Raw genomic sequence first — 27,864 nt, 5'->3', positions numbered from 1 at the left:
TCCTATATAACCCAGCTATTTGGATTACACAGTTCTTTTGGTCCCTTTGGCTATTTGCTCCATTTTTTCCTGGCCTCCTGGCCCCTTGGATCCTGGCACTCACCTCTCCCTCCCAACTTTTCTGGCATTGCCTAGCTCAGTTGGCTCATCACATCCACTATGGACTCTCTCAGAGGTCTCTGCCTCTGCCTTGTTTTCTTACTCTTATCTATAATTAAAAATCTCAACCTGTTAGGAGAAGTCATGTCTTTCTTTTAATTCTTTCTTTTTTCATTCATCAGGCATCAAAACTGTATGAATGGCTTAAATGAATTACTTTCCAAGGGACTTGACCACCCTGAACTAAGCTGCTGATTTGACTCTCCTAAGATAAGCACTGATCATTTGTTTCCACTGACTTTTGCTATCCACCAAATTTGATTCCAAACTTTAGACTCTGATGCTGAAGTTTTTCATTCCCTTCACCAGCCACTCCTTGGCCATTCCTCTAAGTGTCCGTTTGGACTCTTTGAATCTTATACACCCTCCCAAGGCACCCAGCTGGGCACTCTTCTGGAATCTCTTAGCTCTAGTTTGCTACTAAAGACACACACACTTAGCTTCTCCTTTTTCCCAAAAGCCTTAAGTGACAACCTGAGACCTTTCCTTGTTTTCTCCTGCATAAGAGCTACCTGCAAACTCACAACTTCCTTAAGCTTTTCTGGGTCACTACCATATCTCTCAGCTCCTTCCTACAATCCCTCAGCTCAGTCCTAAAATTTCCTCTCCAAGAACTTTCTGCACTGTCTCATCATGACCTCTCCTCTCATCCCAATCCTACTCTCATCTTATACCACAGCTTCTCTCATCTCAATCCTACTCTCATCTTATACCACAGCTTCTCTCATCTCAATCCTACTCTCATCTTATACCACAGCTTCTCTGAGTCCTTCTGTGCCACCTGGGTTCTCTTTCAGATCCATTTTGGAGCTTATAGGAACTCCCCCAAGCAGTATTTCATTTTGAAACGCTTTCTTCTCCCACAGACTCAGATTTTATTAAAGCTTTGCTACATATTTCTACAAACAGCTTGGTCTTAATATAGCTCAATGACAAAAGATTGGCACATTAGATTTTCAAATGCTCTCATACAGTAACAATTTTTCCCACTTCACACACACATCCACATACACACACAAAGAAAACACCAAAATATCTTATATCTAAACTTGCTCTTGTCTATATTTCCAAAAATCTCTGTCTAAATTTGTCTAATTTCCATTGTCTCTGTGATTTCTTAAATTCTTAAATATTAATCTTTATTATTTCTTTGTGCTCTCCTCTCAGAAATAAACCTCTTAAGACTATTTTGTAAACTCTATCTTGGGGTTTGTAAAATCACCAGATGTGGTTAAAATCTACAGAATCTCTAACAAAAAAGGCTTAAAACTTTGAAGACTCCTTGTAATGGTGGATATGAAGCATGAACCCACCATCTTCTGAAACCAGACAGGACTTCCAGTGGTTGGACTATGATACTAACTGTTAAGTTGGGAACATAGTCCCCAGCCCCCAGGCCTGAGAGTTGTGTTGGTCTGGACTCCAAATCCCAGAATGCCAGGTCATGACCACTCCCACAGGACATTTATGTAAGCTCCCAAAGGAGAAACACGTGGTATCTTTTCCTTCCTCCTGGTGGTCACATTCGTGGCCTCCCAGTTCCCCCTCAATGACACCTGAGAGCACAGGAATCCCATTAAACCTAGATATGTTTTAATTTGGCTTGTTGTGATTTGGCTTAATTGGAATTGTTTGCTTTGGCAGAGAGCTCACATTAGGAAAAATTCCTAAGATCTGGAGGTCCCACTGGGTAGGGCAGCCTTTCTGTGTGGCCCTATGCCATATGTCAAAAGCCCCCTAGTCTACAATCTGAGCTCTCCACACCACACAAAAATGGATCCTGGGCTATAGCAGCTGCGGTTTGGTGAGTCCCTTTTTCTTGTCTATGCTATAGGGTTTTGGGGGACCCATTTTTACTTATTTTTGTCAATGATCAGACTCTTGTTCAAGTCGTGAGCTTGTGCCAAGAGTTTGAGCTCAGCAGTGGCCAGAACAGCAAGACCAGGTTTTGCTGAGGTGGGATTTGTTTGCTTTGGGACTACATGCAATCAATTTCCACAACTCCGTTGGGCTTAAGAGCTATTTTAGCGGACATGCTGTAATAGACTTAGGTCACTTGGATAGGAATAGACTTTAAAATGGACGCTTGCAGTTCAAATCCAGATCCACTGCCTCCACTGGGATTCCTCTTACAAAATCTCTATAAATTAATCGTGTCTAATACAATCAGTCCCAAATTGCTAATTACCCTATGCACTCAGGTTTGGCCTCAACCGTCCTCTGGGACCTCAAATATTTTTGCTGCCATAAAGAAAAATGGACAGAGCTTACATGTGTCCATGCTCTGCACTCTTTGGGCTCTGCACTCTTGCTCTTACTTTAGTAGCCATTATCTCACAGGAGCATGCTGCTGGAGGCACGGGACCCACCAAATTCCCTCAAGTCCACACTACCTAATTCCCTCCTGTGGAGCTATATTCTCCACATTCTGCTCCTTCCCTGGGAATGTAGTCTCAATAACCACTTCCTCTCTTAGATGGCCACTTCCTGCCAAAGACGTTTAGGATCCTGGGAAATGTGGTCTCCCATAACCACTTCCTTTCTTACATGGCCACTTCCTGCCACTGACCAATGGGACCCAGAGAAATGTCGTCTTCCATAGACACTTCCTGTCTTACAGGCACACTTACTGCCACTGGCCTATAGGACCCCAGGAAATGTCATCTCCCATAACCACTTCCTGTCTTACAGGGCCACTTCCTGCCACTGACCCATGGGACCCTGGGACATATTGTCTCCATAACCAATTCCTGTCTTACACGGCCACTTCCTACAACTGACCAATGAGACATTAAGAAATGTCGTCTCCCATAACCACTTCCTGTGCTACATGGCCACTTCCTGCCACAGACACTTAGGACCATGGAAAAGGTAGTCTTCATAACCACTTCCTGTCATTCAGGTCCACTTCGTGCCACTGACCCATTGGACCCTGGGGAATGTAGTCTCCATAACCACTTCCTGTCTTACATGGCCACTTCCTGCCACTAATGATTAAAACCCTGGGAAATGCTGTCTTCAATAACCATTCCTGTCTTTCACGTCCACTTCCTGAGAAAGACACTTATGACGCTAAGAAATGTCATCTCCCATAACCACTTCCTGACTTACACGGTCACTTCCTGCCACTGATGCTTATGACCCTGGGAAATGTTGTTTCCTATAACCCGTTCCTGTCTGAAATGGCCATTTCCTGCCACTGACACATGGGACCCTGTGAAATGTCATCTGCATGACCACTTCCTGTCTTACAGGGCCACTTCCTGCCACTGACACATGGGACCCTGGGAAATGTCGTTTCCATAAACAATTACTGTCTTACAGTTATACTTCCTGCCAATGACCCATGGAATCCTAGTAAAACGTCGACTCCATAACCACTTCCTGTATTACACTGCCACTTTTTCTCATAGAAGCTTAGGACCCTGGGAAAATTAGTCTCTTTAAACACTTCCCGTCTTACATGGCCACATCCTGAAACTGACCCATGGGACCCTGGGAAATGTAGTCTCCATAACCACTTCCTGTCTTACACGGCCACTTCCTGCCACTGACCCATGGGACCCTGGGAAATGTCGTCTCCCATAACCAATTCCTTTCTTACAAGGAGACGTCCTGCCACTGACCCATGGGACCCTGGGAAATGTAGTCTCCATAACCACTTCCTGCCTTTCATGGCCACTTCCTGCCAAAGACACTCAGGACCCTAAGAAATGTCATCTCCCATAACCACTTCCTGTCTTACCCGGCCACTTCCTGCTACTGATGTTTACGACCCTGGAAAAGGTTGTTTCCCATAACCAGTTCCTGTCTGAAACTGCCACTTCCTGACACTGACCCATGGGACTCTAGGAAATGTGGTCTCCCATAACCACTTACTATCTTACACAGCCACATCCTGCCACTGACCCATAGGACCCTGGAAAATGTATTTACACATAACCACTTCCTTTCTTACACAGCCACTTCTTGCCATAGATGCTTAGGACACTGGGAAAGGTAGTCTCCATAACCGATTCCTGTCTTACAGGGCCACTTCCTGCCACTGACCATGGGACCCTGCGAAATGTCGTCTGCATAACCACTTCCTGACCTACAGGTCCACTTCCTGCCACTGACCCATGGGAAACTGGGAAATGTCGTCTTCCATAACCACTTCCTGTCTTACAGTTCTACTTCCTGCCAATGACCCATAGGATCCTGGAAAACGTCGTCTCTATAAGCACTTCATGTCTTACATGGCCACTTCTTGCCATAGATGCTTAGGACCCTGGGAAATGTAGTCTCCTTAACCACTCTTGTCTTACAGGGCCACTTCCTGCCACTAACGCTTAGTAATCTGGGAAATGTCATCTCCCATCACCACTTCCTGTCTTATATGGCCGCTTCCTGCCACTGACACATGGGCCCCTGGGAAATGTCGTTTCCATAACGAATTCCTGTCTTACATGGCGAATTTCTGCCACTGACCAATGGGACACTAAGAAATGTCATCTCCCATAACCATTTCCTGTGCTACATGGCCACTTCCTCCCACAGACACTTAGGACCATGGGAAATGTAGTCTCCATAACCACTTCCTGTCTTACAGGTCCACTTCGTGCCACTCACCCATTGGACCCTGGGAAATGTAGTCTGACCTATGGGACCCTGGGAAATGTCCTCTCCCATAACCACTTCCTGTCTTACACAGCCATTTTCTGCCACTGACCCATGGGAGCCTGCGAAATTTCATCTGCATAACCACTTTGTCTTACAGGGCCACTACCTGCCACTGACCCATGGACACTGGGAAATGTCGTCTCGCATAACCAATTCCTTTCTTACAAGTCCACGTCTTGCCACTGACCCATGGGACCCTGGGAAATGTAGTCTCGATAACCACTTCCTGTCTTACATGGCCAATTCCGGCCACTGACGTTTAGGACCCTGGGAAATGTAATCTCCATAACCACTTCCTGTCTTACAAGTCCACTTCCTGCAAATGACCCATGGGACCTTGGGAAATGGAGTCTACGTAACCACTTCCTGTCTTACAGGTCCACTTCCTGCCACTGACTCATGGGACCCTGGGAAAAGTAATCTCCATAACTACTTCCTGTCTTACATGGCCACTTCCTCCCACTGACACTTAGGACCCTGGGAAATGTCGTCTCCTGTAACCACTTCCTGTCTTACAGGACCACTTCTTGCCACTGACGCTTACGACCCTAAGAAATGTCATCTCCAAAACCACTTCCTGTCTGACATGGCCACTTCCAGGCACTGTGCCATGGGACCCTGGGAAATTTCGTCACTCATAAACACTTCCTGTCTTACAAGGCCACTTCCTTCCACTGACCCAGGGGACCTTTTGAACTGTTGTCTCCCATAACCACTACCTTTCTTATATGGCCAAAGTCTGCCACTGACCCTTAGGTCCCTGGGAAATGTATGGTCTATAACCACCTCCTGTCTTATACAGCCACTTCCTGCCACTGATGCTTAGGACCCTGGGAAATGACATCTCACATAACCACTTCCTGTCTTACATGACCACTTCCTGACACTGACCCATGGAACCCTGGGATATGTAGTTAGTACATGGCCACTTCCTGCCACTGACCCATGGGACCCTGGGAAATGTCATTTCCCATAACCAATTCCAATCCTACATAGCCACTTCCTGCCACAGATGCTCACGAACCCGGGAAATGTAGTCTCCATAATTACTTTGTGTCTTACAGGTACACTTCCTGCATCTGACCCATGGAACATTGGGAAACGTAGTCTTTATAATCACTTCCTGACTTACATGGCCAATTCCTGGCACAGACGCTTAGGACCCTGGGAAATGTAGTCTCCATAACCTCTTCCTGTCTGACATGGAAACGTCCTGCCACTGACCCATGTTACCCTAGGAAATGTTGTCTCCCATAACCACTTCCAGTATTACATGGCCACTTCCTGTCACTGAACCATGGGACCCTGGGAAATGTAGTCTCCATAACCACTTCCTGTCTTACAGGTCTACTTCATGCCACTGACCCATGGGTCCCTCGGAAATGTAGTCTAGATAACCACTTCCTGTCTTACACAGCCACTTCCTGACACTGCCATTTAGGACCCTAACAAATGTAGTTTCCAATATCCACTTCCTGTCTTTCAAGGCCTCTTCCTGCCAAAGACACTTAGGACCCAGGGAAATGTAATCTCCGATAACCACTTCCGGTCACACATGGCCAATTCCTGCCACTGATGTTTAGGACACTAGAAAATGTCGTCTCCCATGACCACTTACTGTCTTACATGTCCAGTTCCTGCCACTCCCCCATGGGACCCTGGGAAATGTAGTCTCGATAACCACTTCCAGTCTTACTGGTCCACTTCCTGCCACTGACACACGGGACCCTGGGAAATTTCGTCTCCCATAACCACTTCCTGTCTTACATGGCCATTTCCTGTCAAATATGCTTAGGACCCTAGGAAATATAGTCTCCAATAACCAATTCCTCTCTTACCTGGCCACTTCTTGCAACTGACCCATGGGACCCTGGGAAAAGATGTCTTCCTTAAGCACTTCCTGTCTTACGGGGCCACTTCCTGCCACTGACCCATGGGACCCTGGGAAATGTTGTCTTCATAAATACTTCCTGAATTATATGGCCACTTCTTCCCACTGACCCTTGGGACCCTGGGGAATATTGTCTCCATAACCACATCCTGTCTTACAAGGCCAATTCCTGCAACTGACCCATGAGACACTGGGAAATGTAGTCTGTATAAACACATCCTGTATGACACGGCCACTTCCTGCAACTGACACTTAGGACCCTGAGAAATGTAATCTCCAAAACTACTTCCTGTCTGACATGGTCACTTCCTGCCACTGTGCAATGCAACCCTGGGAAATATCGTCTCCATGACCACTTCCTGTCTTACACGGCAACTTCCTGCCACTGACACATGGGACCCTGGGAAATGTTATCTCTAATAACCACTTCCTGTTTTATTTGGCCACTTCCTGCCAATGACTCATGGGACCCTGGGAAATTTCGTCATCCATATCCACTTCCTGTCTTACAAGGCCACTTCCTTCCACTGACCCAGGGCACACTGGGAAATGTCATCTCCCATAACCACTTCCTTTCTAACACAGCCACTGTCTGCCACTGAACCTTAGGTCCCAGGGAAATGTCATCTCTATAACTACTTCCTATCTTATATGGCTACTTCATGGCACTGAGGCTTAGGATCATGGGAAATGTCATCTCCCATAACCACTTCCTGTCTTACAAGGCAACTTCCTGCCACTGAACCATGGGACCCTAAGAAATGTCGTCTCCCATAACCACTTCCTGTCTTACAAGGCCACATTCTGCCAGTGACCAATGGGACCCTGGGAAATGTAGTCTCCCATAACAACTTCCTGTCTTTCTCGTCCACTTCTTGCGACGGACTCATGGGACCCTGGGAAATGTCGTCTCACATGACTACTTCCTGTCTTACACGGCCACTTACTGCCACTGACCCATGGGACCCTGGGAAATGTCATTTCCCATAACCAATTCCAGTCCTACACAGTCACATCCTGCCACAGATTCTTAGGACCCTGGGAAATGTAGTCTCTATAACCACTTCATGTCTTACAGGTCCACTTCCTGCCACTGACCCATGTTACCCTAGGAAATGTCATCTCCCATAAGCAGTTCCTGTATTACATGGCCACTTCCTGCCACTGAACCATGGGACCCTGGGAAATGTAATCTTCATAACCACTTCCTGTCTTACAGGTCTACTTCCTGCCACTGACAAATTGGACCCTGGAAAACGTTGTCCCCATAACCATTTCCTGTCTTACACAGCCACTTCCTCCCAATGACTCATGGGACCCTGGGAAATTTTGTCAAACATATCCACTTCTTGTCTTACAAGGCCACTTCCTTCCACTGACCCAGGGGACAATGGGAAATGTCTCCCATAACCACTTCCTTTCTTATACAGCCACTGTCTCCCACTGACCCTTAGGTCCCTGGGAAATGTACTCTCTATAACCACTTCCTGACTTATATGGCCACTTCCTGCCATGGACCCATGGGACCTTGGGAAATGTCGTCTCCCATAACCACTTCCTGTCTTACAAGGCCATTTCCTGCCACTGATCCATGGGACCCTGGGATATGTAGTCTCCCATAACAACTTCCTGTCTTTCTCATCCACTTCCTGCCATTGCCACATGGGACCGTGGGAAATGTCGTCTCCCATGACCACTTCCTGTCTTACATGGCCACTTTCTGCCACTGACCCATGGGACCTTGGGAAATGTCATTTCCCATAACCACTTCCAGTCCTACACAGCAACTACCTGCCACAGATGCTTAGGACCCTGGGAAATGTAGTCTCCATAACTACTACATGTCTTACAGGTCCCCTTCCTGTGCAAATGACCCATGGGACCATGGGAAATGTAGTCTCCATAATCACTTTGTGTCTTACATGGCCACTTCCTGCCACAGATGCTTAGGACCCTGGGAAATGTCATCTCCATAACCTCTTCCTGTCTGACATGGCCAGTTCCTACCACTAACCCATCTTAACCTAGGAAATGTCGTCTCCCATAACCACTTTCTGTCTTACCCGTCCACTTCCTGCCACTGACCCCTGGGAACCTGGAAAACATCGTCTCCATAAACCACTTCCTGTCTTACACGGCCACTTCCTGCTACTAATCAATGGGACCCTGGGTAATGTCATCTCCTATAACCACTTCTTGTCTTATATGGCACTTCCTGCCAAAGACACTTAGGATTCTGGGAAATGTCAGCTCCCATAACCACTTCCTGTCTTACAAAACCAATTCTTGCAACTGACAAATGGAACCTTGGGTAATGTCATCTCCCATAATCACTTAATGTCTTACATGGCCATTTCCTGCCATGGACCCATGGGATCCTGGTAACTGAAGTCTCCATAACTACTACCTGTCTTACATGGCCACTTTTTCACACTCACCCATGGGACCCTGGGAAATGTCGTTTCCCATAACCACTTCCTGTCTTACAGGCCCACTTACTGCCACTGGCCTATAGGACCTCGGGAAATGTCATCTCCCATAACCACTTCCTGTCCTACACAGCCATTTCCTGCCACTGATGCTTAGGACCCTGAGAAATGTCATCTTCATACACACTTCCTGTCTGACATGGCCACTTCCTTCCACTGTGCCATGGGAACCTGAGTAATGTCCTCTCTCATAACCACTTCCTGTCTTACATGGCCACTCTCTGCAAATGATGCTTAGGATCCTGGGAAATGTAGTCTCGATAACCACTTCCTCTCTTACAGGGCTACTGCCTGCCAAAGACGCTTAGGACCCTGGGGAATGTTGTCTCCCATAACCACTTCCTGTCTGACATGGCCACTTCCTGCCACTGGGCCATGGGAACCTGAGAAATGTAGTCTCTCATAACCACTTCCTGTCTTACATGGCCACTCTCTGCCAATGACGCTTAGGCCCTGGGAAATGTAGTCTCCATAACCAATTACTGTCTTACCTGGCCACTTTCTGCCACTGACCCATGGGATCCTGGGAAATGTCGTCTCCCATAACCACTTCCGGTTTTACATGTCCAATTCTTGCCACTGACAATTAGGACGCTGGGAAATGTTGTCTCCCATAACCACTTCCTGTCTTACAGGGCCACTTCCTGCTACTGACCCATGGGACCCTGGGAAATGTCATGTCCCATAACGACTTCCTGCCTTACAGGTCTATTTCCTGCCACTGACCCATGGGACCTTGTAAAACGTCCTCTCCATAACCACTTCCTGTCTTCCGGGGCCACTTCCTTCCAAAGACACTTAGGATCCTGGGAAATGTCGTCTCCCATAACCACTCCCTGTCTTACACGACCAGTTTCTGCCACTGACCCATTAAACCCTGGGAAATGATGTCTCCCATCACCACTTCCTGCAACTGAGGCTTTGGACCCCTGCAACTGAGGCTTTGGACCCTGGGAAATGTCATCTCCCATAACCACTTCCTGTCTTACAGGGCTACTTCCTGCCACTGACCTATGGGACCCTGGGAAATGTCATCTCCCATCACTAATTCCTGTCTTACAAGGCCACTTCTTCCCATTGATGTTTAGGACCCTGGGAAATGTAGTCTCCATAGCCAGTTCCTTTCAGACACGGTCACTTCCTGCCCCTGACATGTAGGACCCTGGGAAATGTCATCTCCCATAACCATTTTCTCTCTTACATTTCCTGCCACTGACCCATGGGACCCTGGGAAATGTAATCTCCAATAACCACTTCCTGTCTTACAAGGCCTCTTCCTGCAACAGACACTTTGGACCCTGGGAAATGTCATCTCCCATAACCACTTCCCGTCTTACAGGGCCACTTTCTGCCACTGACCTATGGGACCCTGGGAAATGTCGTTTCCCATAACCACTTCCTGTCTTACCCGGCCACTTTTTGCCACCTACCCATGGTACCATTGGAAATGTAGTCTCCATAACCACTTACTGTCATGCACGGCCACTTCCTGCCACTGACCCATGGGACCCTGTGAAATGTGGTCTCCATAACCACTTCCTGTCTTACATGGCAAATTCATGACAGTGATGCTTAGGACCTTGGGAAATGTCATCTCCATAACCACTTCCTGTCTGACACGGCCACTTTTTGCCACCTACCCATGGTACCATTGGAAATGTAGTCTCCATAACCACTTACTGTCATGCACGGCCACTTCCTGCCACTGACCCATGGGACCCTGTGAAATGTGGTCTCCATAACCACTTCCTGTCTTACATGGCAAATTCATGACAGTGATGCTTAGGACTTTGGGAAATGTCATCTCCATAACCACTTCCTGTCTGACACGGCAACTTCCTACCACTGTGCCATAGGACTCTGGGGAATATCGTCTCCATAACCACTTCCTGTCTTACATGGCCACTTTCTGCCACTGACCTATGGTACCCTGGGAAATGTCATCTCCTATAATCACTTCCTGTCTTATATGGCCACTTCCTGCCACTGACTCATGGGACCCTGGGAAATGTCGTCTCCCATAACCACTTCTTGTCTGATACAGCCACTTCCTGCCACTGACCCTTAGGATCCTGGGAAATGTCATCTCCATGCCACTTCCTGTCTTACATGGCCACTTTCTGCCACTGACCTATGGTACCCTGGGAAGTGTCTTCTTCCATAAACACTTCTTGTCTTACACAACCACTTTCTGCCACTGACCCATGGGACCCTGGGAAATGTCATCTCCCATAACCACTTCCTGTCTTACATGGCCACTTCCTGCCACTGACAAATGGGACCCTGGGAAATATCGTCTCCATCACCACTTCCTGTCTTACATGGCCACTTCCCGGCACTGATGCTTAGGACCCTGGGAAATGTCATCTCCCATAACTACTTCCTGTCTTACAAGGCTACTTCCTGCCATTGATGTTTAGGACCCTGGGAAATGTAGTCTCCATACCCAGTTCCTGTCAGACAGGGTCACTTCCTGCCCCTGACATGTAGGACCCTGGGAAATGTCATCTCCCATAACCACTTTTTCTTACAGGGCCACTTTCTGCCACTGACCCATGGGACCCTGAGAAATGTTGTCACCCGTATCCACTTCCTGTCTTACCCGGCCACTTTCTGCCACTGACCCATAGGACCCTGGGAAATGTAATCTCCCATAACCACTTCCTGTCTTAAAAGGCCACTTCATGTGTGGGTGACTGAGGCCTGAAGTTGTAAGTATGGGATAGCTCTTCCCATTTTTCTTCTGTCTTGTGGTTGCTTGGGCAGGGGAGAACTGCCTGCTTTCCCCATCCCTGACTCATCAGTGGTCAGGCAGGTGGTAGAGCTGTCACTAAGATCCTAAGAGTGAGAAGACTCTGCTGGACCACAAGCAGCTGAACCACTCAGGACAGCAGGCTGCACAATTCACCAGGGCAGCCCAGATGTGGTGAGTCAACCCTAAGTTGTAAGCATGGGAGAGTGTTTTCCATTTCTCATCACTTTTATGACTGCATGGCATGGGAGTGCTATCCTCCTAACCCATTGCTGACACATAGTTGACACAGGGTAGAGCTGATCCTGGGACCATAAAAACAGAAAGCTGTACTGGAATACAATAGCTGCAACACTCAGGAGACCAGGCCCTGCATCTCAACAAGGCATTACAACAGAGCCATCCAGCCCTGTGGTCAAAAGAGTAGGAGAGCTATTAGTGATTGCCACCAGCTTCAATACCTGGAGGAGGTGACCCTGCACCAGGCCAGGGCAGCACAATAGACATCTGTGTAAGTGGAGATATATGCAAGCCTGCCCCACAGTGTGAACATGTCAGAGCTATTCCCTTACACATCTGCTTTTGGCACCATGTTTGTAGCAGTGTTGCCCTCCTGCTCCCTACTACTCATCAAATCTAGGGAAGGTGTTAGAGCAGGCACTGTGGTCATAGGAGGATAAGAGGTTATTTCTGACCCCCGCCAGCTGCAAGATGCAGAAGAGAAAGCCATGCATATCAACAGGGCAGCACAATAGAGCCAACCAGATCAGCTCATGTGTGGATGAGCCAGCTCTGAATTTATAAGCATGGGAGAGGTCTCTCCATTTTTCATCTGTCATGTGGCTGCTGGGAAGCAGTTGACTACCTCCAACCCCATCCCAGCCCGTCAATGTCTGTGGCTGGGGAAGAGTTGTATGGGCAGGGGAGAAATATCCTCTACCCCATCTCAGAACATCAATGTCTTTTGCAGTGGTTAGAGTTGACCCTGTGATCATGAATGCCAGAAAACTCTATTGGACCAGTACCAGCTGTAAAACTTAGAACTGACCCTGCATCTCACCAGGGCAGCAAATGGAGTCAACATTGTCAGCCCAAGTGTTTGTGAGCCAGTCAAAAGTTGTAAGCATGAGAGAGCACTACCCATTTTTCATCTGTTTTATGGGTGCATTGGCAGGGAAGTGCTAACCTCCCACCCATTCCTGGACCTTCAATGTCTGGGGCAGGTGGAAGAACTTACCTTGTCACCATGAGAGCAGGAAAACAGTCCTGGAACACAATAACTACAACACTCAGCGGGGCAGGCCTATTAGCCCAGCTATGGATGAGTCATCCCCAAACTTAAAAGCATGGGAGAGCTCTCACCGTTTTTGTTCATCTTGATGCTGCATTAGCAGGCAAGAGTGGCTATTCCTGGCTCATCATATTTTGGGGTTGGAGGTATAATTGGCTCTCTGACCATTATAGCAGGAAGACTATATTGAACCACCACCAGCTACAACACTCAGGAGAACAGGCCCCGTACCTCACTAGTGTAGCACAATAGAGCTAACCACTTCATACTGGCATTTCAATTGTATTTTCGTAAGTAAAGCTTGCCTCAAGATCCGAGGGTAAAACAGCCCCAATGGCCTTAGAGACCAGGTAGTGCTAATACACACCTTTAATCCTTTTGTCACTGAAACCATGCAGTGCATGCCTTTCATCCCAGTGGTGTATGCCTTTTAATTCTAGCCTTAGAAAAGATTATAAAATGGGAGGAGACAGCTCACAGGCACAATCTCTTTCTGAGTATCCTGGTGACAGGATCACCATTTCGGACTGAGGTTGAGGTAATAACCATAACTGACTGCTTTGCTTTTCAGATCTTCAGGTTGAACCTCAATATCAATCTCTAAGCTTTTTGTTTATTGTGCATTGCCACTTCAGTTCAGGTACAGGGGACTCAACCCCAAACCTGTAAGCATGGGGTTGTAAGTCTCCACATTTCTCCTTCATCTTATTGTTTCATGGGCAGGAGAGGGGTGCACCCTACCATATCCTAGCCCATCAATGTCTGGTGCTAGGGGTAGAGATGATCCTGTGATCATAAGAGCCAGAAAACTACTTTGGACCACCACCAGCTGAAATTTTCAGCAGAGCAGGCCCTGCACCACACCAGGGTACCACAATAGAGCCAACCATATCAGCTCAGATGTGGGAGAATCAGCCCCAAAGTTGTACCCAAAGGAGACCGCTCCACATTTCTCATCTATCTTGTGGCTGCATGGGCAGGGAATGAGTATTCCTGCTAGCCCATGTGTGGTCCATCACTGTCTTTCAATGAGGATAGACATTGTGATATTAAGAGAGAGAAAACTGAATTGGATCACCACCAGCTACAACACTCAGAAGAACTGGCTGTGCACCTCAGTAACCAAAATAGAACTAACCATGAAGGGTCAGGTGTGGGTGAGCCAGCCCCCAAGTTGTGAGCATGTGATAGTTGTCCCCATTACCCATTTATTTGATAGCAACACATGTTGAGGAGAGCTGCCCCCCTTTTCCCCCATTCATCAAATTCTGGTGGCAGGTGGTAGAGCCTCCCCTGTGGACATAAGAGCATGAGAGCTATATCTGATCCCTACCCGCTACTACATTCAGCAAAACAGGCCATGTACCTTGTCAGGGAATCACAATATAGCTATCCGTGTCAGCTCATGTGTGGGTGAGCCAGTCTCAAAGTTGTAAGCATGTGATTGCTCTCTGGATTTCTCATCTGATTTGTGGCCGCATGGGCACAGGGTGGCTGCCTGCCAACCCCAACCCGAGCCCATAAATGTGTGGGGCTGTTAAAGTTAGAGGTGGCTCTGTAATCATAAGAGCAGAAGAACCATATTGAACTGCTACCAACTGCAATACTCAGGAGATCATGCCTTGCACCTCACCAAGGCAGCAAAATAGAGTCATCCATGACAGTTCAGGAGTGGATACGCCAGCTCCAACATTGTAAACATGAGATACCTCTCCCCAAATTTGATTTGTCTTGTGGGTGCGTGGGCAGTGCAGAGAAGCCCTCCTATCCTACCTATGACCTTTCATTTTCTGGGGCTGAGGGTAGAGCTGATCCTATGATTATTCGAGCAGGAAAACTACACTGAACCACCACGAGCTCCAATATTCAGGGGAACAGTCCCTGCACCTCACTAGGGCAGTGCAATACAGCCAACCAAGTCTTCTCAGATATAGGTGAGCCATCCCCAAAATTGTAAGCATGGGAGAGCTCTTCCCATTTTTCATCTGTCTTGTTGCTGCATGGGCAGGTGATGGCTGACCCTACCCCATCCCTGGTCCATCAATGTCTGAGGCAAGTGGTAGAGCTGACCCTGTGACCAGAAGAGAGAGAAACTGTCCTGAACTACAACCCCCTGCAACAATTAGGAATGGAAGCTCTGAACTTCACCAATGCATTTCAATAGATTCATCCCTGTTAGCACAGGTATGAACGAGCCAGTCCCAAAGCTGTAACATAGGAGAGCTCTCAACATTTCTCATGTGTCTTGACATGCTAGGTCCTATGACAGATATGAATGCTGGTCCTGTCATTATAACTATGGGAGAGCTATCCTTGACCCTTACCAGTTGCAACACCTGGGAGAACTGGCCTTGAATCATGCCAGGGCAGAACAATAGTGACAGCCTTATGAGGAGAGGTGTGGTTAAGCTAGGCCCACAATTGTGAGTATGGGAGTGCTGTCCCCATTTAGCTATGTTTGCTGGTGCCATAGATGGGAGAGTGCTACCCTCTCCCCCAACATAAATGTCTAAGGAAGGTCATTGAGCTAACCCAACGGTCATTAGAGCAGAAAATAAGTTATCTTTGACTTCAATAAGCTGCAAAACTTGGCAGAGCCGGCCCTGCTTCTCAATAGGGCAGCACAATAGTGCCAACATTGCCAGTTCAGGTGTGAGTGAGCCAGGCCTGAAGTTGTAAGCATGGGAGAGCTCTCCCCATTTCTCATCTATCTTGTGGCTGCATGGCCAGGGCAGAACTGCTCTCCTACCCCATACCTGGTCCATCTATGTTCTAGGCCAGGGGTTAGAGCTGACCCTATGACCATAAGATCTGGAAGACTGTACTGGAGTACAATCAGCTACAACACTCAGGAGAGTGGATGGACCATGTTCCTCACCAAAGTAGCACAATAAGGCCATCCCTGTTAGCTCAGTTGTGGACGAGCCAGGCAAGAAGTAGTAAGCATGGGAGAGCACTCCCCATTTCTCATGTGTCTTGTGGTGCCAGGGCCCGTAGCAGGCAGGAGAGTTGAAGATGTAGTCAGAAGTTTGGGGGAACTATCCCAGATCCCCCAAACTGTAATACCTGGGAGAACTGGCCCTGAACCATGCTGAGGTAGCCTAATAGAGACAATCTGTTAGCAGAGGAGTGGGTGGTCAAGCCCCAAATTTGTGTGTATGAGAGAGCTGACACCATTAGCCATCACTTTGATGGTGGTATGGGTGTAGGATATGTGCCCTCCTCCACCCTGCCCATCACTGTCTTAGGGAGGTCTTTGAGATGACCCTGTGGTCATAGAAGTAGTAGAGTTATCTCTGACTCCCACCACCTACAATACTTGGCAGAGCAGGCCCTCCTCCTCACCATGTCAGTTTCAATGTGGGTGAGCCAGCCCCAAAGTTGTAGGTACAGAAGAGCTCTCCCTATTTCTCCTCTGTCTTGTTGCTGCATGGGCAGGTGAGTGCTACCCATCTACCCCATTACTTGCCCATCAATATATGTGGCAGGTGGTTGATCTTACCCTGTGATCATAAGAGCAGCAAAACTGTACTGGACTACCAGCAGCTGCAAAACTCAGGAGAGCAGGCACTGCACCTCTCCAGGATATCACAATAGAGCCAATCATGTCAGCTCAGCTGTGTGAGCCAGCCCCAAATTTGTAAGCCTGGCAGAGTTCTCACCATTTCTCATCTGTCCTGTGACTGCATGGGCAGGGGAGTGCTGCTTTCCTACCTCATCTATGGCCCATCGATGTCTGCGGCATGTTGTAGAGTTGAATCTTTGACCTTAATAAAACCATACTGGTAGCCACACGCTCAGGAGAGCAGGCCCTGCACCTCTCCAAGGACACACAACAGAGTCATTCCTGTTAACTCAGGGTGGAAGAGCCAGTCCAGTCTGTTGTAAACATAGGAGAGCTCTCCACATTTCTTATGTGTCTTGAGGGTTCAGGGCCTGTAGTAGGTGGGACATCTGTCCCTGTAGTCATAAGAGTGGGAGAGATATCCCTGACCCTCACAAGCTGCAACACCCAGGAGAACTGGCCTTGAACCAATCCAGGGCAGAACTATTGAGACAGCCCTGTTAGCAGAAGTGTGGATAAGCAAGCCCCAGATTTGTGAGTATGGAATAGCTGTCCCCAATACCTATTGATAGGGTAGTACAAACCAGAGGCCTTGAACCAGAAGCATGATTCTTTGCAATGAACAATTGCAAATAAAGAAAAATTGACAAAGGTATTCAAAACATGACTCACTGTGTCACACTGCAGCTTCCATGACAAGATGTTTAACTTTCTGCTTTTTAATTTTCTTTTTTCTCTTAAATTTTGTTTTATTTGGGTGGTGTGTAGGGCATAAGTCAGATGTTATGGAAACAGGGAAATGAATGGGATGAAGAAATATGATGTAAAAGACATATAGAATAAATTAATCAAAAATACATTTCTACAGTATGTGTTTGTGTGTGTGTGTGTGTGTGTGTGTGTGTGTGTGTGCGCGCGCGCATGCATAGGTACACACATTCCAAAAAATGTTGAGGTCAGAGCATAATATATCAGAGTGTGTTATTTCCTTCTACCATGTCAGTACTAGGGCTTGAACCTGGGTCCTCAAGCTTGGCAGAAAATGTCTTATTTATTGTATCATCTCATCTGAGAATTTCATTTTCTGAGTTTATTTGTTGTTAATTATCCCTGTTATGATAAGAAACTACAAGATGAGCTCTAGTAAACATGTTTCATAACTGAAACAATTAAGATTAGACTTTAATTGACAATAAATTTATCAGTAAAATTTGATCTTTTAAGTCATGTCAGACATTTTCCGTAAGTAAACTGTCAGAAACACCTCTTAAGGATGCCCTGTTTAAAAAATAATTTAATATTTAAAAGATCATTTAATTATAAATTTCTATATTCTTTAGCTTCTGCCCAAGTATCAATTTTATTTATATTTAATAATTCACTAATTTTGCTTCTCAAACTTCTAAATGTTTGGTCATGTCTTAGCAAATGGATAACAGACTAATTTCACAATGTTAGCACAATACCGAAGTGTCCCATTGGGTACCAGGAAAGAAGAAGTCAGAGGTCAAGAAACCATTATTGCTGCTAATTCAGGTTCCCAGAAGATATGGACTTGTAGCTTCAGTGACAAAGATGGAAGTTGTGTAAGAGTGATATAGTAAAAATATAAATCCTGCAATTCTGTCTGCCAATTAATGAAGCCAAACATAAATAACCATCAGCTGAGGAACTCCCCAAAATGACAAATTCTAACAGAAGCAGTGAAGGTTTAAACATCCTGATTGAAATAATAAACTATATTGCCTTTTAGAAAGCACATGAGCAAAATTAACAAGAGTAATTAATTAATTATAGCTGAGTTATCTATCAAATCATTGGATAGAATAATTAAATAATTATCTATTTGTAATTATTTATAATAAATGTTCTCCAATACATCATGCTCCAACCGTGAGTTACAAATAGTGTAGTTTTTTTTTGTTTTGGTTTTCCTCTTTTCCCTCATAAAGTGCTACACTTCAGTTTTAAAACTTTGTATAACGAGAACTATATTTTTATATGAATTTGTAATATTGGATAGACCCTAGCACTTTTTATATTCTCAGAACACAGGAAAGCACTAAAGTCCATTACTTTTTACTTTTAGTAATTGTTTAGACAGGGTCTCATTCTGCATGACTTTTTATTTTGTGTTTACTATATGTAACTGTAAAGTCTGAGTGAAACAGAAAATAATTAAGACAAACCATATTAAAAATTAAGATAGTCAAGAAATGTACCAACCTTCAGGATCAAGAAGCTTTTCTATGCCTAAGTGACATTTGGCAATGTTGAAGGCATGTTCCAGTCTTTGTGTGACTGACTGCTGGGAAACCACATTATTCCAATCAAAGAGTTCTGGCCTGAAACAGATATATACATAAACAAATAAAAATAAATTAATTTACAATGCACTATGAAACCTTTTCAATTTTTAACTGAGATTTTTTGTTTGATTTTTTAGTTCCCAAACTAAATAAGAATTAATAGATTCTAATTACCTGTGGTATTTTGAATGAGAAAAGCCCTAAAGGCTCATATACTTGTGTGCTTGATCCCCAGTTAGTGGTACTATCTAGTAAGGATTAGGAGGTATGCTGTTGTTGTAGTAGGTGTGACTTTGAATGGGTGGACTTTGGGTCTTCAACATCAGATTCCAGGCCTATTCTCTTTCTTTCTCTTGCCTACAACTTGAAGATGAGAAGATCAGCTACTTTTCTAAAATCATGTCTGTCTGTTTGCCATAACTCTACACTACAATGATTACGTACTAACCCTTTGAAACTGAGCAAGCTCCCAACTAAGTTAACTATAAGTTATTTCATTGTGTCTCCTCACAGCAATACAATAACTAAAACATTATCACTTAATAACATTTTTTAATTTAAATAAATCACAATTTTAACCTAGGATGTTGACATTTCCCATGTTAAGGGTATAGAAATTTTGTGAATTATGCCACAATAAAATTGAAAAATCACTAAGAAAATATGGAAAAATTGATGGAGGACTCTCATTGGTTAATAAAGAAACTGCCTTGGCTTTTTGATTGGGCATGATTTAGGTGGGTGGAGTAGACAGAACAGGAAGAAGGAAGTGAGGCACATGCCTCGGGCAATCGCCATGCCTCTCCACTCTGGGTCAGATGCGATGAAGCTCCGGCCCAAGATGGACGTACGCTAGAATCTTCCCAGTAAGCCACCACCTCGTGGTGCTACATAGATTATTAGATATGGGTTGAAGCAAGAAATGTGATAATTAGCTAATAAGAGGCTGAAAGTAATGGGCCAGGCATTGCTTAAATGAATACAGTTTGTGTGTTGTTATTTCGGGTGTCAAGCTAGCCATGCTGAACCTGGGCTGGACGAAAAGCAGGCCTGATCACCTCCATACTACAGAATGATGCCCACGTGGATACCTGAATACACAGAAAGCTTGAGAAAGCTTGGGAAAGATTAGAGTAAAGCATATTTTCTTGGTAGCAGCAATTTTTCGGGTCTGTTCTGTTTACTAGAGGTAAGCAAGCACTCTCATCTAAGAGAGGCTTCCTGACTCAGCTTTAGCTGCAAAACTCTGCAGCTCTTTTAAGAGGTCCTGACACTAAACACTAAAACGGTGTTGATGAAAAGCTGAACACATGCTTTTTGGTTTTCAGCCTTAGCAGGAAAAAAGCTGCGCTGTTTTAAAATCCTGGCTTTCTGGGTCATTCTGCCAGGGCAAACACTGACTCTTTCAGGCAGGCAGTCTGACTGACTGTGGTCTGTGAGCAGAATGCTGCAGCTTCCTTGCTGGCAGGGACCTTGAAACGCCACAGAGTTGTGGCAATAAAAGTGGCTCTAGCAGTACCTCCACCACGAGGCTGGAAAGCTAATGAATGGGCTGAATCCAGCCGCCAAAGTCATGGCTTTAGTCCTACCAATATTGTTTGGTAAATTAAAGACTCATGTGGTCACAAAAAGAGAGATATACAGTAAAAGAAAGATTCAAAGTCAAAGAAAATGTGTAAATGGTTTACAATGTGTTAAAAAAATATATGCAGGCTAAAGGTTAAAGTCCTTAAAAGAAAAAAAACAAAAAAAAAAAAAAACAAAAAAAAAGAAAGAGAGAAGTTGGGTGTGGTGGTACACACCTTTAATTCCAACACTTGGGAGGCAGAGGTAGATTGGCCTCTGTGACTTCAAGGGGTAGAGGTAGATTGACCTCTGTGACTTCAAGGTATGGTAGCACACACCTTTAAACCCAATGCCTGGGAGGCAGACACAGACAGATCTCTGTGAGTTCAAGGTGTTGTAGCACATACCTTTAATCCCAGCACTTGGGAAGCAGAGAAATTGGATCACTCTGAGTTCAAGGACAGCCTGGTCTAAAGAGTTATTCCAGGACAAAGATATATAGAGAGCCTGTCTCAAAAAATAAAAGTAAAAATAAATGAAATAGAGGTTAAAATAAAGCTGCACAAAGATGGGAAATACACAGAGAATCTTGATACTGTATGCTATTATGCTCTCTTAGAATTGTTTGAATGCTGAGGAAGAAGCAACAGCTGCTAAAAGATATTTGTTTATAAATGCTGCTGAACTAATCGAAGATAGATATTTTGAAAATACCTTGACTTCAAAGTTTGGATTTAAGGTTATGATGCTTTGGAAAAATCCTTCTTTTGTTTTTACAGAAAATGAGACCCTGTGGATTGCTTCTATCCCAATATGGTATAATAGACCATGCCCTCCTGAGGGGTTGATGTGAACACCTTCAGAAAATTACTTCACCCAACTGATGACTGTGATGAAGCTGGCACACAGGTTACACCATGAAAGATCTGCTTAACAGTGTCCCCATTCAGTAGGGAGCAGTTTGGAGAGAAATAAGTGCGCCCATATTCCCAAATATTGTTTACAAATGTTCTTTTACATTTAAAAGGGGATATGATATAGATATGAATAATTTGCATTGGTATGGATTTTAAGGTCAATTTTGTTTTAAGTATATGTATTTCTGATCTTGATTAAGGTATTGTGATTATGTAGTTCATTTAAAAATGTAATGTATATAGGTTGTTAATGAATAATCATCGATAATAGTCAAGCTTGTAGTCATGTTAGCTAGATTTTCTAGATATATAGAAATGTATTTCAGTTAAATAGGCATTCCTAATATCTTTCAAAGACTACAGAATATGGCATTTAAATGTTTTAATGATTTAGGGCTTTTCAGGATGAGACATGTTTGCTCCTGGCAGCACCAATCTACTTCAAGAGGAAGATGGGCATCGAAGAGGTTCCTTATGGAGTTTAATAGCCATTTGGGCAAGAAACTGCTCTTGCCTGGACTGTTGCATAAACTGGACACAGAGAACCCTCAGAAAGAGGACTGCTGAACTTGCTTAAAGGTAAGATGGTTTTTAGGGGTTCCAGATTTATGAAAGAGTCTGCGAGACATTCAGCAGGACACAACAGATACTGACTGAACTGCCTTTGAAATTTCCTGCTTCATGGAAATGTCTGATGGAAACTATGGGCCTGTAGGCCAAAGATGGATGCTCCAACAGTACAGAGGAAATTTGGGTGACTGTCCGGGCAGTGAGATGTCTCCGTGATTTCTAGAGTTTTATAAGTTGCTTAGTTCTCATTTACTTAGGTAATATTATATCATTCTGGAATCTTTGATGGAGTTGAAGAATAAATAGATAGTTATAGTTGTTTTCCTTTGTTATGATAAAAGATAAAATAGATATAAATATTGTAATTGTAATTCTTGCTTGATAACTCTTGTTATATGAAATTTTACTATGTTTTAAGGTTAAAGCCTTTCTCTTTTGTTTAAACAGAAAAAGGGGAAATGATGGAGGACTCTCGTTGGTTAATAAAGAAACTGCCTTGGCTTTTTGATAGGGAATGATTTAGGTGGGTGGAGTAGACAGAACAGGAAGAAGGAAGTGAGGCACATGCCTTGGGCAATCGCCATGCTTCTCCACTCTGGGTCAGATGCGATGAAGCTCCGGCCCAAGATGGACGTACGCTAGAATCTTCTCGGTAAGCCACCACCTCGTGGTGCTACATAGATTATTAGATATGGGTTAAAGCAAGAAATGTGAGAATTAGCTAATAAGAAGCTGAAAGTAATGGGCCAGGCATTGTTTAAATGAATACAGTTTGTGTGTTGTTATTTCGGGTATAAAGTTAGTCGTTCTGGAGCCAGGCAGGATGAAAAGCAGGCCTGATCACCTCCATACTACAAGAAATTATTATTAAACTTCATCTACTAATAAAAATATGCTATTTAATAAATCTTGAGATTGAAATATGATCTATTCACAAGTAACTCCTAAATTTCTAAGCCTATCTTATATCCTCTTTGAGCTTCTAATTCATCGTCATCACAAAAGCAATAATTCCTTGTTTTCTAGACATAACAGGACTACTGTACTTATGAACCCATTGTAACAATGGTTGCCTGCAGAAAATATTCACCAGAGGGAGTCTATTGATATTCTAGTATAGGTAGGGGAGTGGCACAAGAACACACACCCCTAAATGAAGGTTATTGAAAGTTGATGGATGCTAGAAGAGAGACAGTATGTTGTTTTTGTTTATTTGGTGGGTTGGTTGGCTTTAGGTGTATGAAATGTCATAGGTTGACCAAGCTCCTGTTGATGACCCCACACCCTTGTGATTTGAACAGCATTTATTACACCTATTGTGTTATAAAATGGTGGAGTATTAACTTCCTAGCCTCTAGTTACCGAAACAGCACCCAGACTAGATCAGATAGGATGTGGAAAGCCAAGTGATCTTGTGTATGTTGGTGGGGGGTAATCTCTACAGGCTTGACCCTGGATGAGGACATAGCAAGGTTAGGTATGGAATGGCATGGTGTCAGCAACATAAAGTATCCTATAGGTGAGCGTGAATAGGCCAGAAGAAGTTGAGAACCTAGGGATGGGCTGTATTACAGATGGAAGATTGTAGACCTACTGAGGATCTTGAATTTGGGAATCTAGATGAGGTTATAGATCTCTACAGCAAAGTACATGTAGTCATTCTGGGACAAATCAGTGGTGATTCAATATAGGTTAGGTTTTATAGTATGTGAAAAATGAGTATCCAGCTGTGGGTAGAAGTGACTCACCAGTATAGACACTAGGTAACAACTAGGGGTACTTACTAATCTAGATTCTGGTGGAAGTCTAGAATTAGAGTAAGGTGATACTGGCAAATAAAATGGTGGGTACTGTGGGTATTTATGAGTAGACTGGGTACTCGGGCAAGCCTAGATATTGACTACAGCACAAGAGGATGTGGTCAAAGTAGGCTGGAACACAGTATTTAAGAAGATACAGAAGGCTAGAGATGTCAAACCAAACTGAGGTCATGGTGGTGGTAATATAAACAGGCTTGACCAAGGCAACAGACATGTAAATACTGATTATGGAATGGGTTCAGATAAACTGAAAAGCCTCCACAAGGGGTCCTGTAGGTTGAGGTTGTTTTTACAGGTCCTAGCTAGACTCTAGATATGGAAACAACAGAGAAAGAGGTGGGGAGAAGTAGGCCTAGGCTTTAGATTTCAACCCTGTAGTAGGTAGAGTTCTCCAAGTAGGGTTTAGGTGCCATTCCAAAGCAAAGAAAAGGCTGTTCTATCTAGGCTAGATATCATGGGTTACGGAATATAAGGACCTAATGTTTAAGTGTAAGAGGAGGTGGGTACTCAATAGGTTAGATCTCGGTGGTGCACTAGAAATTTTGGGTATGGAGTGTGTGGGGGGGGGATTATACAGCAAAAATAATCTTCTGGTTGTGAAGGAACTGCTGGAAGTGTAGATGTTGAAGAGCACAGGATGAGGTGATGGTAGGGTGTAATAATTGAAAATCTATAGAAAAGGGTCAGTATTGAAATTCCAGGCAGCCAGGATAGATCTGATCGTACGTTATGGGAGCCAGAAGATATCCACTGGCATGTGGAAAAAACAAACATCCAGTGGAGAGAATACTCACAAGTAAGACCAAGGGAGAGGACTTGGGAACATATAGGTTTAGAGTGTTGTGGCATAAGCTTAACAAAGAGTCCTTGGGATAGATATGAGTAGAGTAATCATGATGTGAGCCTAGGTGTTGGCTATAACACAGGAGGAAGAGGTAGGGCATAATAAAGCATGGGAATTGAGCACATTGGAAAAACAATATGTCACTACTGCAAGCTGCTAGAAGTCATATCATGACAGGGGGCAACTAGATATCATTTGACATGAAAAGTAAGTATGCTGTTTTTATGTGAGAGTACTTAACAGGCTTTACTCACAGAGAGGACATGAAAAGACTATGTAGGGAGTGGGATGCTCTAAGTAAGACAAAGGGCTTTGATGATGAGGTAGATAGGGTGGGTCTTGTGAGAAGATTAGAAATTAGCTACAATATATGAAGAGATGGTACAACTAGCAATGGACTTACAATTTTGGACACTGTGAGAGGTAAGAGATCACTATTGCACTGATCAGGTGCCAATACAAAATTGTACAATGGCTATTCAATATATGCTATATCAAACTGGACAGGCAAAACAAGTGCCCAGCAGGGGAGAGAGGGACTCTGAGTTTGGTAAGGGGAGTTATATGAAGGTGTAAGTATCTTATGGGTAGATATGGGCAGACCAGTCCCTGGTGGAAGCCTAGATGTTGTCTATAGCCCAAAAGGAGGTAGTGAAACTAGGCTGGGGTGTAGGATTTCTAATACTACTGAGGAACACAATTGATTAGGAGAAAGCAAGGTGGGTCAGAATAGATTCAGTCTATGCTTTTGGAACCAGAGTTTATCTATTTTATATGGAAAAAAGTGTCTGGTTGTTGGGAGGTGTACTCAACAGTCTAGACCCTGGAGGAAGACATGGAAAATCTGGGAATATAGTGGGTTGCTATCAGTATCTCAAAGTAACATCTGTGAAGATGTAGGTATAGAGGGTACTGACAGGAGTCTATATGTTGTCTTCAGCACTGCAGAAATTGGTGGGACTAGGCTATGGTTCAGGAATTGAAAATCTACGTGCAGTTTTCAGAATAGGCAGGTACACTGACTATGCAACCAGGACTAGATCCAGTAGGTAAAATGTAGAAAAACATGTACCCACTTGTTTGTGGGCAATACACAAGCTAGGCTTTTGAGAAGGAATTGGGGAGTCTGGGTATAGAATGTGGTGCTGTAGACAGTATCAAAGGTCCTATTGGTGGATACTGGTAGATCATGTCCAGGCTAAAACACTGGTGTTGGCTATAATACAAAAGGAGGTGGCAGAACTAGGCCAGCTTGAGGGATTTGGAACCCTGCAGAACCCTACAGGCTCCTACCGCAAAGCTTAGCTGAACAGACTATGTCTGTGCACTGGTACTATACCAGGCACTATGCAGGAAGTGGAAAATATAGTATCTTGTGTGGGGGTGGTATACTCAACAGGCTTGACTAAAGTGGAGGACATGTGAATAAGGGGCATGGAGTGGAGTGGTGTAGGTGGCACAAAGGACCGTGTGGCTGAAACAGTCTTAACAGAAGCTTAGATGTAAGCAGAGAAATCTGTGGTGAGAATAATCATGGGCCTGAGTTTAGGGACCGTGGACAAGGATAGAGGTCTCCACTGAATTTTTTAAGTGCCATTCTAGAATAAGGCAGTGTCTGTTCAATCCAAGCTAGATCCCACAGAATGCAGCACAATGTACTGAGTGGGGGGTATAGTCACCAGGTTATACATTAAGGCAGAATGTAAGAGATCTATGCTTGGAGTATAGTGGTGTAGGAAGCTCAAAATGCCATGGAGGTGGATGTTATTAAGGTGGGTCTTGGTGACATGCTCTATGTTGGCTATACCCAGGACAAAATGGTTGTACTAACATAGGGTACCAGAGTTGGGACACTGTTGAGGCCAAGAGGTGGCTAGCAGATGGCAAGTTGTACCAGACTAGGTGTGCTCTTTGGCTGTGGGAACCAGAACAATATTTATCTGGCCAATGTAGAAAAACAAGTATCTTGGTGTGGGGAGGAGTCTTTAAAATTCTAGACAGTAGAGGAGGTCAGGGAAAGTCTAGAAATACATTAGAGTGGTGTAGGTGTCTCAAAATGTCCTTGCCATGAATGTGGGTAGAGAGGGTACTATCAGGAGTCTATATGTTGGCCATAGTACAGCAGGAGTTGCTGAGGACTAGGCTATGCTTCAGGAATTGTAACTCTGTGGAAGCCTAGAACTTCCTTGTTCAAATTGTAGTTTCCAGAATAGGCAGGCACACTAGCTGTGTAACAAGGGCTAGATTCAGTGGTATGTAGAAGAAAATGAATCTACTTATTTTGGAGTTACACTATAGGCTAGGCTCTAAAGGAGACAAGGGAAGTCTTCATACAGAGTGTGTGGTGTAGGCAGCATAACAATTACTGTGAGTGGGTGCTAATATGGTGAGTCTTGGATACAGCCTGGTTATAGGTACCGACACCAAAGGAAATGGTCTATTAAGGCCAGAGTGTACGATTTAGGACCATAAAGAACTATATAGATCCCAACTGCCAGGTACCGGTGTCCAGACTGGGTGTGAGAAGTGGGCGTGTAAATCTAGATCTTACAAAATATGGGGGAAAGTATCCTATTTGCACATATGTGTGTCTTGGGGGGAGTATTCAACAGGTTTGACTCAGGCTGAATAAGGACATGGAAAGATTGGGTATGGAGTAGAGTTGTATAAACAGAACAAAGGGCCATGTGGGTAGATACAGTGAGTGGATCATAGCAGGGGCCTAGTCTCTGGTTATAACATGGAAGATCTAGAAGACTAGATACAGGCTCATGGTTTTTGATCTAGAAGAATGTTTGAGGTCTGAATTTGAAAGCTCAGGCACCATTCTATATTGAAGCAGTGTTTGTTCCATCCAGCCTAGATGCCATTGGAAGTAAAAAGATAAGTAGGGAGGTATGGGGTTTATTCACTACCCTATACTCAGCAGGAGGATACAGGAAATCTTGGCATGGAGTAGTTTAGGTGGTACAAAGTGTTCTGTGGGAGGATGTGAATATAAAGTGGTGGTTTACAACCTTCCTAATGCT

At 44.5% G+C, this 27,864-nt stretch overlaps 1 protein-coding gene across 1 annotated transcript in view; it reads right to left on the bottom strand.

The window, feature by feature from the left end:
* Positions 1 to 27,864, bottom strand: part of Dmd (dystrophin) — a 1,847,711-nt gene that overhangs the window by 1,654,442 nt on the left and 165,405 nt on the right. The window contains 1 exon segment of the mRNA XM_038316167.1: positions 19,036 to 19,154. Coding sequence (XP_038172095.1) covers positions 19,036 to 19,154 — 119 coding nt within the window.

The sequence above is a fragment of the Arvicola amphibius genome, chromosome X (genome assembly GCF_903992535.2).
Source record: "Arvicola amphibius chromosome X, mArvAmp1.2, whole genome shotgun sequence".
Taxonomy (NCBI): domain Eukaryota; kingdom Metazoa; phylum Chordata; class Mammalia; order Rodentia; family Cricetidae; genus Arvicola; species Arvicola amphibius.
This window is presented reverse-complemented; position numbering and strand designations above follow the sequence as displayed.